The sequence below is a fragment of the Coregonus clupeaformis genome, chromosome 8 (genome assembly GCF_020615455.1).
Source record: "Coregonus clupeaformis isolate EN_2021a chromosome 8, ASM2061545v1, whole genome shotgun sequence".
In the NCBI taxonomy this organism is placed as follows: Eukaryota; Metazoa; Chordata; class Actinopteri; order Salmoniformes; family Salmonidae; genus Coregonus; species Coregonus clupeaformis.
Window position 1 is genome coordinate 20,372,604 of NC_059199.1, and position 15,762 is coordinate 20,388,365.

General features: G+C 44.0%; 1 protein-coding gene across 1 annotated transcript in view; it reads right to left on the minus strand.

Moving 5' to 3' along the window:
* The window catches only part of LOC121571248 (1-phosphatidylinositol 4,5-bisphosphate phosphodiesterase beta-3-like), a 98,352-nt gene that overhangs the window by 16,689 nt on the left and 65,901 nt on the right, over positions 1-15,762 (minus strand). The window contains exons 4-14 of the mRNA XM_041882591.2: positions 15,321-15,470; positions 14,283-14,362; positions 14,072-14,125; positions 13,314-13,386; positions 11,847-11,947; positions 11,496-11,662; positions 11,174-11,320; positions 10,526-10,683; positions 7,789-7,871; positions 7,570-7,654; positions 6,191-6,347 (exon numbers count right to left, since the gene is read on the minus strand). Of these exons, the coding sequence (XP_041738525.2) occupies positions 6,191-6,347; positions 7,570-7,654; positions 7,789-7,871; positions 10,526-10,683; positions 11,174-11,320; positions 11,496-11,662; positions 11,847-11,947; positions 13,314-13,386; positions 14,072-14,125; positions 14,283-14,362; positions 15,321-15,470 (1,255 nt within the window). The remainder of the gene's footprint in view (positions 1-6,190; positions 6,348-7,569; positions 7,655-7,788; positions 7,872-10,525; positions 10,684-11,173; positions 11,321-11,495; positions 11,663-11,846; positions 11,948-13,313; positions 13,387-14,071; positions 14,126-14,282; positions 14,363-15,320; positions 15,471-15,762) is intronic.

Consider the following 15,762-nt stretch of genomic DNA (forward strand, 5'->3'; position numbering starts at 1 on the left):
GGTCAGGGATGAGTTGATGAGGGAGGTGAGGAATGAGAGAAGGTCTCCAGAGATGGTCTGGAGAAGGGAGGAGGGGATGGGGTCGAGCGGGCAGGTTGTCGGGCGGCCAGACCTCACTAGTCGCAGGATTTCATCTGGAGCGAGGTCAAGGTGTGGGGTAGTTCGGTGTGAGTGAGACCAAGGGACTCAATAGGCTGAGTGAATGAGTAGCGGATGTCGTCAACCTTTTTTTCAAAGTGGTTGACAAAGTCGTCCGCAGAGAGGGAGGAGGTGGTGGGAGGGGGTGGAGGATTAAGGAGGGAGGAGAAGGTGGAAAAGAGTTTCCTATGGTTAGAGGCAGAAGTTGAAATCTAGAGTGGTAGAAAGTGGCTTTAGCAGCAGATACAGAGGAAGAGAAGGTAGAGGAAGGAATGAAAGGATGATAGGATGATACAGTAGGTCCTCTGTAAGTGCACACACAAACACATGCACACGCTTGTCATTATATTATATAGAACAGGAAAAGTAATATAGCACACATTCAAAACAGAATAGCTTTGGCAATGTGTGTGTGTGTGTCTAATCAAAATAAAATTGTATTTGTCACATGTGCCGAATACAACGGATGTAGACTTAAACGTGAAATGCTCGCTTACGAGCCCTTCAACGATGCAAATAATAATAAAAAGAAAAGTAGTAACACAAGAGGAATAAAATACACAAGAATGGAGCTATATACAGGGAGTACCAGTACCAGAGCAAGGTATTCGATGTAGATACAGTGAACTCCAAAAGTATTGGAACAGTGACACATTTTGTTGTTGTTTTGGCTCTGACTCCAGCAGTTTGGATTTCAAATTATACAATGACTATGAGGTTGAAGTGCAGACTGTCAGCTGTAATTTGAGGGTATTTTCATCCATATCGTGTGAACCGTTTATAAATTACAGCACTTTTTGTACAGTCCCCCCATTTTAGGGGACCAAAAGTATTGGGACAAATTCACTTATATGTGTATTAAAGTAGTCAAAAGTTTAGTATTTTGTCCCATATTCCTTGCACGCAATGACTACATCAAGCTTGTGACTCTACAAACTTGTTGGATGCATTTGCTGTTTGTTTTGGTTGTGTTTGTTAATCAATGGTAAATAGTGTATTGTATCATTTTGGAGTAATTCTTATTGTAAATAAGAATATAATATATTTGTGCAACTGTAACTTTCTTACTCATCATTATTCATAATTCATTCAGGACTATCCGTAATCATGGTAGCATCCACATTAATGTAGAAGTGTTTAGAAACATAGTATATTCTTATTTACAATAAATGTGACTCCAAAATGACACAATACATTATTTACAATTAATTTCTATTAGGAACAAAATAATCTGAAACACAACCAAAACAAACGACAAATGCATCCAACCAGTTTGTTTGAGTATAGTACGCACACACATAACATACACACGCATACCGACACAACACAGTCACAAGCTTGATGTAATCAATGTGTGCTAGGAATATGGGACCAAATACTAAACTTTAGACTACATTAATAAACATATTAGTGAATTTGTCCCAATATTTAGGTCCCCTAAAACAGTCTGCACTTTAACCTCATAGTCATTGTATCATTTCAAATCCAAAGTGCTGGAGTAGAGAGCCAAAACAACAAAACGTGTCACTGTCCCAATACACTTGGAGCTCACTGTTTGTCCATGAAGGCAGGGTAAAGTGACTAGGCATCAGGATAGATAATAATAAGAGTAAAATAAAGAATAGAGTAGCAGCAGCATATGTTGAGCGTTAAAGTGTGTATGTGTGCATGTGTTTGTATGTGTGTCTGTGTTGTGTCGGTATGCGTTTCTGTGTTATGTGTGTGTGTATGTAGCGTATGTGAATGTGTGTGGGTTTTGTGTGAGAGTTTTTAAGAATGTGAAATGTCAGAATAATAGTAGAGAGAATTATTTCTTTCAGCTTTTATTTCTTTCATCACATTCCCAGTGGGTCAGAAGTTTACATACTCTCAATTAGAATTTGGTAGCATTGCCTTTAAATTGTTTAACTTGGGTCAAACGTTTTGGGTAGCCTTCCACAAGCTTCCCACAATAAGTTGGGTGAATTTTGGCCCATTCCTCCTGACAGTGCTGGTGTAACTGAGTCAGGTTTAAAGGGCCTCCTAGCTCGCACACGCTTTTTCAGTTCTCCCCAAAAATCTTCTATAGGATTGAGGTCAAATCAAATCAAATCAAATTGTATTAGCCACATGCGCCGAATACAACAGGTGCAGACATTACAGTGATATGCTTACTTACAGCCCTTAACCAACAGTGCATTTATTTTTAATCAAAAAGTAAAATAAAACAACAACAAAAAAGTGTTGAGAAAAAAAAGAGCAGAATTAAAATAAAATAACAGTAGGGAGACTATATATACCGGTGCAGAGTCAATGTACGGGGGCACCGGCTAGTTGAGGTAGTTGAAGTAATATGTACATGTGGGTAGAGTTAGTGACTATGCATAAATAATTAACAGAGTAGCAGCAGCGTAATAAGATGGGGTGGGGGGTGGGGGTGGGGGGGCAGTGCAAATAGTCCGGGTAGCCATGATTAGCTGTTCAGGAGTCTTATGGCTTGGGGGTAGAAGCTGTTGAGAAGTCTTTTGGACCTAGACTTGGCACTCCGGTACCGCTTGCCGTGCGGTAGCAGAGAGAACAGTCTATGACTAGGGTGGCTGGAGTCTTTGACAATTTTGAGGGCCTTCCTCTGACACTGCCTGGTATAGAGGTCCTGGATGGCAGGAAGCTTGGCCCCAGTGATGTACTGGGCCGTAAGCACTACCCTCTGTAGTGCCTTGCGGTCGGAGGCCAAGCAGTTGCCATAACAGGCGGTGATGCAACCAGTCAGGATGCTCTCGATGGTGCAGCTGTAGAATTTTTTGAGGATCTGAGGACCCATGCCAAATGTTTTCAGTCTCCTGAGGGGGAATAGGCTTTGTCGTGCCCTCTTCACGACTGTCTTGGTGTGTTTGGACCATGATAGTTAGTTGGTGATGTGGACACCAAGGATCTTGAAGCTCTCAACCTGTTCCACTACAGCCCCGTCGATGAGAATGGGGGCGTGCTCAGTCCTCTTTTTTTTCCTGTAGTCCACAATCATCTCCTTTGTCTTGGTCACGTTGAGGGAGAGGTTGTTATCCTGGCACCACACGGCCAGGTCTCTGACCTCCTCCCTATAGGCTGTCTCATCGTTGTCGGTGATCAGGCCTACCACTGTTGTGTCGTCGGCAAACTTAATGATGGTGTTGGAGTCGTGCCTGGCCATGCAGTCATGGGTGAACAGGGAGTACAGGAGGGGACTGAGCATGCACCCCTTAGGGGCCCTCGTGTTGAGGATCAGTGTGGCAGATGTGTTGTTACCTACCCTTACCACCTGGGGGCGGCCCGTCAGGAAGTCCAGGATCCAGTTGCAGAGGAGATGTTTAGTCCCAGGATCCTTAGCTTAGTGATGAGCTTTGAGGGCACTATGGTGTTGAATGCTGAGCTGTAGTCAATGAATAGCATTCTGACGTAGGTGTTCCTCTTGTCCAGGTGGGAAAGGGCAGTGTGGAGTGCAATAGAGATTGCATCATCTGTGGATCTGTTGGAGCGGTATGCAAATTGGAGTGGGTCTAGGGTTTCGGAGATAATGGTGTTGATGTGAGCCATGACCAGCCTTTCAAAGCAGGGCTTTGTGATGGCCACTCCAATACCTTGACTTCGTTGTCCTTAAGCCATTTTGCCACAACTTTGGAAGTATGCTTGGGGTCATTGTCCATTTGGAAGACCCATTTGCGACCAAGCTTGAACTTCCTGACTGATGTTTTGCTTCAATATATCCACATCATTTTCCTTCCTCATGATGCCATATATTTTGTGAAGTGCACCAGTCCCTCCTGCAGCAAAGCACCCCCACAGCATGATGCTGCCACCCCCGTGCTTCACGGTTGGGATGTTGTTCTTCGGCTTGCAAGCTCCCCCTTTTTCCTCCAAACATCACGATGGTCATTACGGCCAAACAGTTCTATTTTTGTTTCATCAGACCAGAGGACATTTCTCCAAAAAGTACGATCTTTATCCCCATGTGCAGTTGCAAACTGTAGTCTTGCTTTTTTTATGGCGGTTTTGGAGCAGTGGCTTCTTCCTTGCTGAGCGGCCTTTCAGGTTATGTCGATATAGGACTTGTTTTACTGTGGATATAGATACTTTTGTACCTGTTCCCTCCAGCATCTTCACAAGGTCCTTTGCTGTTGTTCTGGGATTGATTTGCACTTTTCGCACCAAAGTACGTTCATCTCTAGGAGACAGAACGCGTCTCCTTCCTGAGCAGTATGACGGCTGCGTGGTCCCATGGTGTTTATACTTGCGTACTATTGTTTGTACAGATGAACGTGGTACCTTCAGGCTTTTGGAAATTGCTCCCAAGGATGAACCAGACTTGTGGAGGTCTACAATTTTTTTCTGAGGTCTTGGCTGATTTCTTTTTATTTTCAAGCAAAGGTATGCCTTGAAATACATCCACAGGTACACCTCCAATTGACTCAAATGATGTCAATTAGCCTATCAGAAGCTTCTAAAGCAATGACATCATTTTCTGGAATTTTCCAAGATGTTTAAAGGCACAGTCAACTTAGTGTATGTAAACGTCTGACCCACTGGAATTGTGATACAGTGAATTATAAGTGAAACAGTCTGTAAACAATTTTTGGAAAAATGACTTGTGTCATGCACAAAGTAGAATTTTTTTGGTAACCTTTCCCAGATCTGTGCCTCGACACAATCCTGTCTCTGAACTCTACGGACAATTGCTTTTGCTCTGACATGCACTGTCAACTGTGGGACCTTATAAATGCCCAAATTATAGTTTGTTAACAAGAAATTTGTGGAGTGGTTGAAAAACAAGTTTTAATGACTCCGACCACTCCACAAATTTCTTGTTAATAAACTATAGTTTTGGCATATATAAGGTCCCACAGTTGACAGTGCATGTCAGAGCAAAAGCAATTGTCCGTAGAGCTCAGAGACAGGATTGTGTCGAGGCACAGATCTGGGAAAGGTTACCAAAAAAATTCTGCAGCATTGAAAGTCCCCAAGAACACAGTGGCCTCCATCATTCTTAAATGGAAGACGTTTGAAACCACCAAGACTCTTCCTAGAGCTGGCCGCCCGGCCAAACTGAACAATCGGGGGAGAAGGGCCTTATTAAGGGAGGTGACCAAGAACCCGATGGTCACTCTGACAGAGCTCCAGAGTTCCTCTGTGGAGATGGGAGAAGGACAACCATCTCTGCAGCACTCCACCAATCAGGCCTTTATGGTAGAGTGGCCAGACTGAAGCCAGTCCTCAGTAAAAGGCACATGACAGTCCGCTTGGATTTTGCCAAAAGGCACTTAAAGACTCTCAGACCATGAGAAACACGATTCTCTGGTCTGATGAAACCAAGATTGAACTCTTTGGCCTGAATGCCAAGCGTCACGTCTGGAGGAAACCTGGCACCATCCCTACGGCGAAGCATGGTTGTGGCAGCATCATGCTGTGGGGATGTTTTTCAGCAGCAGGGACTGGGAGACTAGTCAGGATCGAGGGAAAGAAGAAAAAAGTAAAGAGAGATCCTTGATGAAAAGCTGCTTCAGAGCGATCAGGACCTCAGACTGGGGGCGAAGGTTCACCTTCGAACAGGAAACACACAGCCAAGACAATGCAGGAGTGGCTTCGGGACAAGCCTCAATGTCAAGCCCGGACTTGAACCCGATCAAACATCTCTGGAGATACCTGAAAATAGCTGTGTAGCGACACTCCCCATCCAACCTGACACAGCTTGAGAGGATCTGCAGAGAAGAATGGAAGAAACTCCCCAAATACAGGTGTGCCAAGCGTGTAGCTTCATACCCAAGAAGACTTGAGGCTGTAAACGCTGCCGAAGGTGCTTCAACAAAGTACTGAGTAAAGGGTCTGAATACTTATGTAAATGTATGTGATATTTCCGGGTTTTATTATTAATACATTTGCAAAAATATCTGTTTTTACTTTGTCATTATGGGGTATTGTGTGTAGATTGATGAAAAACAACAACAATTTAATCCATTTTAGAATAAGGCTGTAACGTAACAAAATGTGGAAAAAGTAAAGGGGTCTGAATACTTTCCGAATGCAATGTATATATTGTATGTACCGTTAACAGGTGAAGCCTGCTCCAGAGCGTCTATTTCTCCTGTCCTCCTCCTCATGCTGCCCCCGCTGGACGCTCGGTGGTGGTGCTTCTTCTTGTTCTTAATCAGAATCTTACCCAGCAGCTCCTGGGGCGAGGGTAAGGGCTGCGCAGGGATCAGCTGTTAGAGGGGACAAAATATAATATGTTAATACAGTTATTGTAAGGGCTGATCTGGAGTCAGCTTCTGAGGAGACAGTAAGAGCAGCGCTGGGATCAGCTATAGGAATAATAATACATATAATACATTAGTAAAAAGGTTTAAGGGATGATCTAGAACCAGCTCCTAAAGCAGGGATCATCAACTAGATTCAGCCGCGGGCCGATTTTATCTTGAGCGGCTGGTCGTGGGGGCCAGAACATAATCAAAAATAATTAGTACACTGCAAATTAACCACAAGAAGCCCAAACAGATATAATATTTGACTAAAACATAATCATTTCAAATCTTGCTTACATTTGTTTACGATCACGTGTCTCTCTATTATGCGTGGGAATACTTGGGAACAGATTTCAAAAATTTCAATAACTTGAAACTGATTTTCTGGTGCTATTTCCCTGTTTTGCCGCTGCTATTTACCTGCTTAACGCTGCTATTTCCCTGCTTTTCCTTCTTGCCAGGTCGCCCTCGCAAAATAGGTTTTTAACCTCAATGGGTCTTACCTGGTTAAATAAAGGTTCAATTTAAAAATGTTAAAATTACTTCCAACAATAAAAACAAATATTGTTCAGAAAATTTGGGGGGCCAAATAAAACCACAAATTCGGTCCGCAGACCACCAGTTCGGGAACCCTGTCCTAAAGGATAGGACACACCATAATGACCCAAAAAACATTCCTTACCCCAGAACACTTCATCAGAGCCTCACATAATGATGTTTATTACTGAGAGGCTCTGATAAAGGCGATTATTGTCCCATTATGCCGAAACATAAGCCTGTTTGTATGTCCCGTGAATAAACGTATCAGTTCTATGCAGAAACAGAGTGCTCTTTTTTCTTCCTTTTTCTTCCTTTTTTGAAGTATCATGGGGGTAAGGAATGTTTTGGGGATTTTCAAGTACCTCAGTCGAGCACCTGATTCCCCTTTTTTGTTTAAGCTGGGCTGAAGCGCGTTAGGATACACTTTCTTTACACAATAATGAACGTTGGTCATGCGCAGCAGCTGGCAGTCCTATCACCTCTGACCACAGAACATCCGCTGTCATTTTCTGTTTCATTCCACCCAACAGGTGATCTACCGCACAACGTTGACATCTGTTATGGTATGTCCCGCCCTTAAGAATCACCCCAACATCTAACCCCTAACCCTAACCCCTGACCTCTAACCCCTAACCAGGCCTACCGGGTATTTCTCTAGAGGGTCGATGAGGAGGGCGTCGCCAAAGATAGTCCGACAATACTCCGCCATCTTGGCCTGCTGCTTCGCCCTGAGAGAGGGATGGTATGAGCGGGGGAACGAGAGAGAGAGAAAAAAAACAAATGAACGGAATAAGAGAGAATGTTTTTTTGTTTTTGTTTTTTTGAGCCATTCTCCTTATCACTACCCAGAATGATCACTCACGAGTCAACATGGTTTTCGAAGGAGAGGATTACGGGATAGGGAGAGGTCTTAAACGCACTTTCTGCTATCGCTTCAATCACCTCCTATAGGAGAGAGACAGAGAAGAGAGAGAGAGGTCAAAAGTAGTCCATTACATAGGGAATAGAATTCCATTTCAGACACATCCAATAATATGTGTGGTTTAGAACCTTGAAGGGTATCTCCGTGGTCATGGTGAAGCTGTGTGTGATGTATACTGAACAAAAACATAAACGCAACATGCAACAATTTCAAAGATTTTACTGAATTACAATTCATATAAGGAAATCAGTCAATTGAAATAAATTAATTAGGTCCTAATCTATGGATTTCACATGACTGGGAATACAGATACAGTGGGGGAAAAAAGTATTTAGTCAGCCACCAATTGTGCAAGTTCTCCCACATAAAAAGATGAGAGGCCTGTAATTTTCATCATAGGTACACGTCAACTATGACAGACAAATTGAGGAAAAAAAATCCAGAAAATCACATTGTAGGATTTTTAATGAATTTATTTGCAAATTATGGTGGAAAATAAGTATTTGGTCACCTACAAACAAGCAAGATTTCTGGCTCTCACAGACCTGTAACTTCTTCTTTAAGAGGCTCCTCTGTCCTCCACTCGTTACCTGTATTAATGGCACCTGTTTGAACTTGTTATCAGTATAAAAGACACCTGTCCACAACCTCAAACAGTCACATTCCAAACTCCACTATGGCCAAGACCAATGAGCTGTCAAAGGACACCAGAAACAAAATTGTAGACCTGCACAAGGCTGGGAAGACTGAATCTGATATAGGTAAGCAGCTTGGTTTGAAGAAATCAACTGCGGGAGCAATTATTAGGAAATGGAAGACATACAAGACCACTGATAATCTCCCTCGATCTGGGGCTCCACGCAAGATCTCAACCCGTGGGGTCAAAATGATCACAAGAACGGTGAGCAAAAATCCCAGAACCACACGGGGGGACCTAGTGAATGACCTGCAGAGAGCTGGGACCAAAGTAACAAAGCCTACCATCAGCAACACACTACGCCGCCAGGGACTCAAATCCTGCAGTGCCAGACGTGTCCCCCTGCTTAAGCCAGTACATGTCCAGGCCCGTCTGAAGTTTGCTAGAGTGCATTTGGATGATCCAGAAGAGGATTGGGAGAATGTCATATGGTCAGATGAAACCAAAATAGAACTTTTTGGTAAAAACTCAACTCGTCGTGTTTTGAGGACAAAGAATGCTGAGTTGCATCCAAAGAACACCATACCTACTGTGAAGCATGGGGGTGGAAACATCATGCTTTGGGGCTGTTTTTCTGCAAAGGGACCAGGACGACTGATCCGTGTAAAGGAAAGAATGAATGGGGCCATGTATCGTGAGATTTTGAGTGAAAACCTCCTTCCATCACAAGGGCATTGAAGATGAAACGTGGCTGGGTCTTTCAGCATGACAATGATCCCAAATACACCACCCGGGCAACGAAGGAGTGGCTTCGTAAGAAGCATTTCAAGGTCCTGGAGTGGCCTAGCCAGTCTCCAGATCTCAACCCCATAGAAAATCTTTGGAGGGAGTTGAAAGTCCGTGTTGCCCAGCGACAGCCCCAAAACATCACTGCTCTAGAGGAGATCTGCATGGAGGAATGGGCCAAAATACCAGCAACAGTGTGTGAAAACCTTGTGAAGACTTACAGAAAAACGTTTGACCTGTGTCATTGCCAACAAAGGGTATATAACAAAGTATTGAGAAACTTTTGTTATTGACCAAATACTTATTTTCCACCATAATTTGCAAATAAATTCATAAAAAATCCTACAATGTGATTTTCTGGAGAAAAAAATTCTCTCATTTTGTCTGTCATAGTTGACGTGTACCTATGATGAAAATTACAGGCCTCTCTCATCTTTTTAAGTGGGAGAACTTGCACAATTGGTGGCTGACTAAATACTTTTTTTCCCCACTGTATGCATCTGTTGGTCACAGATACCTTTTTTAAAAAAAGGTAGGGTCGTGGATCAGAAAACCTGTCAGTATCTGGTCTGACCACCATTTGCCTCATGGTGGTCAGACATCCTTTGTCTGTAGCTTATGCCTGCCTATACCATAACCCCACCACCACCATCTAGGACTCTGTTCACAACATTGACATCAGCAAACCACTTGCCCACACGGCGCCATACAAGTGGTCTGCAGTTGTGTGGTCGGTTGGACGTACTGCCAAATTCTGCCAAAAAATGATGTTGGACGTACTGCCAAAAAATGTTGGAGAAGGCTTATGGTAGAGAAATGAACATTCAATTATCTGGCAACAGCTCTGTTGGACATTCCTGCAGTCAGCATGCCAATTGCACGCTCCTTCAAAACTTGAGACATTTGTGGCATTGTGTTGTGTGACAAAAACGGCACATTTTAGAGTGGCCTTTTATTGTCCCCAGCAGAAGGTGCACCTGTGTAATGATCATGTTGTTAAATCAGCTTATTGATATGCCACACCTGCCAGGTGGATGGATTATCTTGGCAAAGGAGAAATGCTCACTAACAGGGATGTAAACAAATTTGTGCACCAAATTTGAGAGAAATAAGCTTTTTGTGCATATGGAATATTTCAGGGATTTTTTATTTCAGCTCATGAAACATTGGACCAACACTTTACATGTTGCGTTAATATTTTTGTTCAGTGTAGAAGTACACACACATACTGACCCCCCCACCACACTCACACACCTTGAAGGGTATCTCGGTGGTCATGGTAAAGCCATGTGTGATGTATGGTTCTTCATCCTGCGGCCGTCCTTTCCAACAGTCCAGCTCTATACAGCGACAACCGGTCAGCAACACCTGGCGATACATCTCTACCGACGACAGACCGGTCAACTGACCAACTGTGGGGGGGGGTAAGAATGAGTGAGAAGAGTGTGCGAACGGCAAGTGTATGATTGTGTGTGTATGTGTGGCATGTGTATGTGGGTGTATCTAAATGTGGGAAAGGGGATACCTAGTCAGTTGCACAACTGAATGCGTTCAACCAAAATGTGTCTTCCACATTTAACCCAACCCCTCTGAATCAGAGAGGTGCGGGGGGCTGCCTGAATCAACGTCCATGTCATCGGCGCCTGGGGAGCAGTTGTTGTTGGGGATTAACTGCCTTGCTTGATTTTTCCATCTGGCCGGCTCGGGGATTCAAACCAGCGACCTTTCAGTTACTGGCCCAACGCTCTTAACCGCTAGGCTACCTGTGTGTGTGTGTGTGTCTGTGAGGTACATACATGTGTAGCTGTGAGGCTTGTCTGTGTGCATATCTCAGTGTGTGTGTACCTGTGACGTGTTTGGATGCATTTGTGTGTGTGTCTGGGTGTGTGTCTGTGTACCTACCTGTGAGGTATGTGTTGTGTGAAGAGTTGATAAAGTAGTGGGACAGGGGCTGGTTCATATCATCTATGATGTCCAGTCTCTCTGGTGGAACGATGGTATTCTCTTCTCCCCCAAGATATTTACTGAACCCCATCAGACTGATCTGGTCTGGAGAGAGAGAGAAAGGGCGAGAGAGAAAGGAGGGAAGGAGTGAAGAGAGAGAGAGGGAGAGAGAAAGTGGGAAGAGAAGTGAGTGATCAAACACTAAAATAAACACAAACATGTCTGTTCAAACAAATATACACACAACAACCACACACACTCTCTCTTTCCCCCCCGTCACCTCTCTCCAACTGGCTAGCGTTGCTCTCGTATTTCTCCATCAGTTGTCTGATCTGTTCTCTCTTCAGAGGAGGATAGAGGACTTCGTTGAGACGAGAGTCTCTCTGACGACGGTTTATAAAGTCGGTCAGCTGATCCAAGGAGAGGAACGGCTTTCCCTTAGAACCACTGGGGGGGGGATAGTGTTGAGATTTGAATCTGGTGCGGTCTAGCATCACAACATTCTATTATGATGGTATCATAACATGTTATTTTGGTAATTTTGGTGTGTGTGTGCGCTTTTTTGTTTGTTTGTGTGTGTGTGTGTATGTGCGCACATTCATGCGTTCATGTGCGTGTGGGAGTGACTCACAGCTCGACGAAGATGCGTTCTATCTCTGGTCGTAGACAGAGACTGTGTAGAAAGCTCTGGAACATCTCCCATGTAAAATCATCTGGCTTAATGCCCTCTACCTGTAGAGAGGGAGGGAGGGATGAATGGAGAAGGAGAGAGGGAGGCAGGGAGAGAGAGCGAGAGAAGAGATAACGTGTCAGTTGAAAGGCTTCTACACATCTATCCAACTACAGCGAACTAACTATTGATGATCTGTTGGGTAGTTTTCCCACCAACACCAACTGGTAGAACTTTGAACAACTATGTCAAGCTACGGCTATACACCAGCAAGATTCTCCCAACAACTGTCCGTAGATGGTTGGGTTGGCTTTAGATGAATAGATGTGAAGAAGCCTTAACAGTCAGTTTACCAGCCCTTCTGTTATTGTATCAGCAGGGGGCAGAATGGGACAATAAACACACACAGCCCTGCTATGACCAGCTACATACAACAGTTACCAGGGCAACACACTATGTTGCCATGGTACTGATGTGTGTGTGTGTGTGTGTTTGTGTATGCGTGTGTGTGTTTTCATAGGAAGAAATGGACAGAGGTCTATGACTAAAACCTTCCGCATGCAATTTTACATCCAACTACGATGTTTGGTGCAGTATTTCTCACGTGAAAAAATGTGCATGCAAATGAGTCGTCTATCGTTGAATGACAACAAACACTTCATTAAAGAATCCCTACTGTTGACCAATGACCAACGAAGGGGTGTAGACTTCAGCTCCGAACTTCGGCTTGCCTCGAGAAAAAATGGTGTGTGCACGAACAGCCGAGAAAACCCTTGCCGAAAACCAAAAAGTCACAAAATGTCGTAATAATACAGTATATGCACGAACTGTTCCCAACTGTTTCAGATGGGAAGCATGCGGAAGCCTTAAGGGACACCACGTTATTACAGAGGAAACGGGTTTGAACTTCGACCTTTGAACCTGACATTGCAATGTTTTCAGCAGTTCACATATGCTGATCAGCGTCTAGGGGCAACTTCATCATACACTGTGTTTACTGATGACACTGATAGACATAAATGGAGGATTATGTATGAATTTGATAACTGATAACTGTGCCAGACAGGTTAGAGATGAGGTTATTGGTTATAGATCAATATATTGATTACCCTGATCAGACCACACTATTCCAACCACATGAATAAATGGATCAATAATCATTTTATTGATAACTATGACAGGGAGGTGATTGATTATAGATTGATAGTTGATTGATTGATTGATTGCCCAGCGTCGTCCAGGGTAGGGGAGGGAATGGCCGGCAGGGATGTAGCTCAGTTGGTAGAGCAGCATTTGCAACGCCAGGGTTGTGGGTTCGATTCCAGTATAAAAAATAAAAATGTATGCACTCACTAACTGTAAGTCGCTCTGGATAAGAGCGTCTGCTAAATGACTAAAATGTAAATGTAAATGTAATTGATAGATTACCCTGTTGGTGACCAGACCACACTGCTCCAGCGCTGTCTCCACTCTCTTCTTATCAGAAAACATCTTAAGAATACTGAGAGAGAGAGCGAGGGAGGGAGGGAAAGGGGGAGAGAGGGAGGGAAAGAGGGCGAGAGGGAGCGGAAGAGGGAGAGGGGGAGGGAGGGAGGGAGCGAGAGAGAGAGACGGGGAGGGAACGAGGCAGGGAGAGAGGGAGACAGAGGGAGACAGAGGGAGGAAGACAAGGTGGGAGGTAAGAGAGAGAGCGAGAGAATTGTTCAGCATTGTTGATTTGGCAACAATAATTTTTTGTCACGCCAATAAAGCATTTAAATTGAATTGAAATGGAGAGAGATGGAGGGGGAGAGAATGTGTTATCGTTAGAATCAGTCTTACTAAATTTGATGCAATAATTAAGTTCACCTAACCATGTTGCATTTAGTTTGGAAACAAACCATTACATTGGCTGGATTTCAGTTACACTGAAATTAGTTGAGAGAGAGGGATAGAGAGAGAGGGATAGAGAGAGAGAGAGAGAGAGAGAGAGAGAGAGAGAGAGAGAGAGAGAGAGAGAGAGAGAGAGAGAGAGAGAGAGAGAGAGAGAGAGAGAGAGAGAAAAACAGAGAGAGAGAGAGAGAGAGAGAGAGAGAGAGAGAACAACAGAGGGAGAAAGTGAAACTGAGAAAAGAGGTAGAAAGGAGAAGTAGGAAGTCATGTCTGAGAGCTATGTCAGGATTAGCAGTAGTGTGTGTGTGTCTCACTTCTTCACTGGAATCTTTCCATCCTGATTCACCTGCAACTTTAACTTGGTGTACCTGAGAGAGAGAGAGAGAGAGAGAAAGAGAGAGAGAGAGAGAGAGAGAGAGAGAGAGAGAGAGAGAGAGAGAGAGAGAGAGAGAGATAGAGAGAGAATATAAAAAAAACATGCTATGTCAGTATGAATAAGATACACGCCACACACACACAACTTACGCTTTGAGGAGGAAGGTGTTGCGAGATGCATTCTGAGACAGAATGTTTGTGGCCAGTTTAAACAGCTCCTCTGTCCACACCTGAACACACACACACACAGTGAACAATTATTATTAAGAACAGTGATACACACACGATCAGCACTTACAATCATAACCGTAATACCACCCACAGTTCTATAAACACAAACACAAAACCACAGACTCAATATCACGAAGAACACAATCAGTGCAGGGACTGAGAGACACAGGCCGTGTCCCAAATGGCACCCTACTCCCTATATAGTGCACTGCTTTTGACTAAGGCCCATAGGGCTCTGGTGAAAAGTAGTGCACTATGTAGGGAATAGGGTGTCATTTGAGACACAGCCAGAAGGGGAAAACAGAGAGAGTGGAGGGGGAAGGAAGGAGAGAGGAGAGAGTTGAATGCAAACATAAAAGAGATGGAGAGAAAGAGAGAAAGGAGGCGGGAACAAACAACAGGAACAGGTGAGCGGCTCAGTGTTAGAGGGAGAGAGAAGAGAAAGAGAGAGAGAGGGGGTGAAGAAAACAGAGAGAAACAAAAAAAAACGTAAACGAGAGAGAAGAGAGTGATAGGACAGTATTGTGGTTTATTTGTTAAGTCAAGGAAGGAGGAAAGATAGAATGAAGAGACAAAGGGAACAATAGAGAGAGGCGAGTGAGGGAGGGATGTGTAGAGGTGTTTCCATTGTAAGTCAAGGAAGGAAGGGAGAGAGAGAAGGGGACAGAGGTAGCGATAGATGAGAGGACAGAACACAGTGATAAAGGGGTGAGAGGAGGGATGGATGAAAGTAGAGGATAAAAGAAAGTGATAAAGGGGTGAGAGGAGATGAGAGGAGAGGAGAGAACAGAGTGATGAGACGAGGTCTTCCAATGGTAATTCAAGGAAGGAGGGAAGAGAGAGGAAAGGGGCGGAGGGAACGAGAAAAGAGAGTGATAGAGGGATGCGAGCAGAGAAGATAGTGATAGAGGGATGAGAGGAGTGATGGATGAGACGGAAAGGTATTTCCATGGTAACCTTGGCGGTGTCTTCCTGCATGGCCTGGAAGTTGAGGAAGGATACGTTGGCCAGGTCGTTGCCGTGGACAACCGTTACCAGCTTCCCCTCCACGGCAACACCCCCCTCGCCTGGTTTACCGAACCCCAAAACCTCTCTGACACGTGGGTCCTACAAGAGACAATAAACAACACAATAACTACACGCTAAAAACATGTAACAACCCGTTGCAAACATGTTAACAACCCCAGCACTTCTGTTACTGAACCCAGTGCACCTCTCTTACCCACGGGTCCTATGGGAGATAACGTACAACACGTTAGGAACATACAATATGCTAATAATATACTAACTACACGCTAAGAACATGCAACTACATAATAACTACATACACATCAGTAACACATCACTGACACACAGGTCCTTCAACATACATACACAAACTAACAACATGCCAACTACC